Consider the following 489-nt stretch of genomic DNA (forward strand, 5'->3'; position numbering starts at 1 on the left):
GCCGAGGAGGGTGTCCATGCCTGCTGTGTGCTCATGGCACCGCCAGTGGCACCTGTGTCACTGCTGGTGGCACCCGTGTCACCCCACCGGTGTCTGCGGCTGCCCCTCAGCAAATCATGAAGGACAAGTGGATTAACATCGGCTACGAGGGTGATGAGCTGAAGCCCTACAAGGAGCCTGAGGAGGACTTTGGGGACGCCAAGCGCATCGGTGAGGGCACAGTGCCACCCTGGCACCCTGGTGCAGGGGTCTGCTGCACCCCAGGGACTGGCGGTGCCCCCTCACCGTCCCCACTTCCCACAGAGGTGATGGTGGGCATGGGCTACACCCGGGAGGAGATCAAGGAGTCCCTGAGCAACCAGAAATACAACGAGGTGACGGCCACCTACCTCCTGCTGGGCAGGAAGAACGAGGTGAGGTGACAGCGCGGTGGCACTGCCGTCCCCGCCCTGGGACGCCGGACAGGGCTGGTGACAGACGCTGCTGGCC

General features: G+C 64.6%; 1 protein-coding gene across 1 annotated transcript in view; it reads left to right on the forward strand.

The window, feature by feature from the left end:
- The window catches only part of LOC104626263 (MAP/microtubule affinity-regulating kinase 4-like), a gene marked incomplete at both ends in the record, with an annotated part of 1,366 nt that extends 953 nt beyond the window's left edge, over nucleotides 1-413 (forward strand). The window contains 2 exons of the mRNA XM_010294138.1: nucleotides 111-210; nucleotides 304-413. Of these exons, the coding sequence (XP_010292440.1) occupies nucleotides 111-210; nucleotides 304-413 (210 nt within the window). The remainder of the gene's footprint in view (nucleotides 1-110; nucleotides 211-303) is intronic.
- Between the last annotated feature and the right edge of the window lie 76 nt (nucleotides 414-489).

This window comes from Phaethon lepturus, unplaced genomic scaffold, assembly GCF_000687285.1.
Source record: "Phaethon lepturus isolate BGI_N335 unplaced genomic scaffold, ASM68728v1 scaffold36679, whole genome shotgun sequence".
Lineage (NCBI taxonomy): Eukaryota > Metazoa > Chordata > Aves > Phaethontiformes > Phaethontidae > Phaethon > Phaethon lepturus.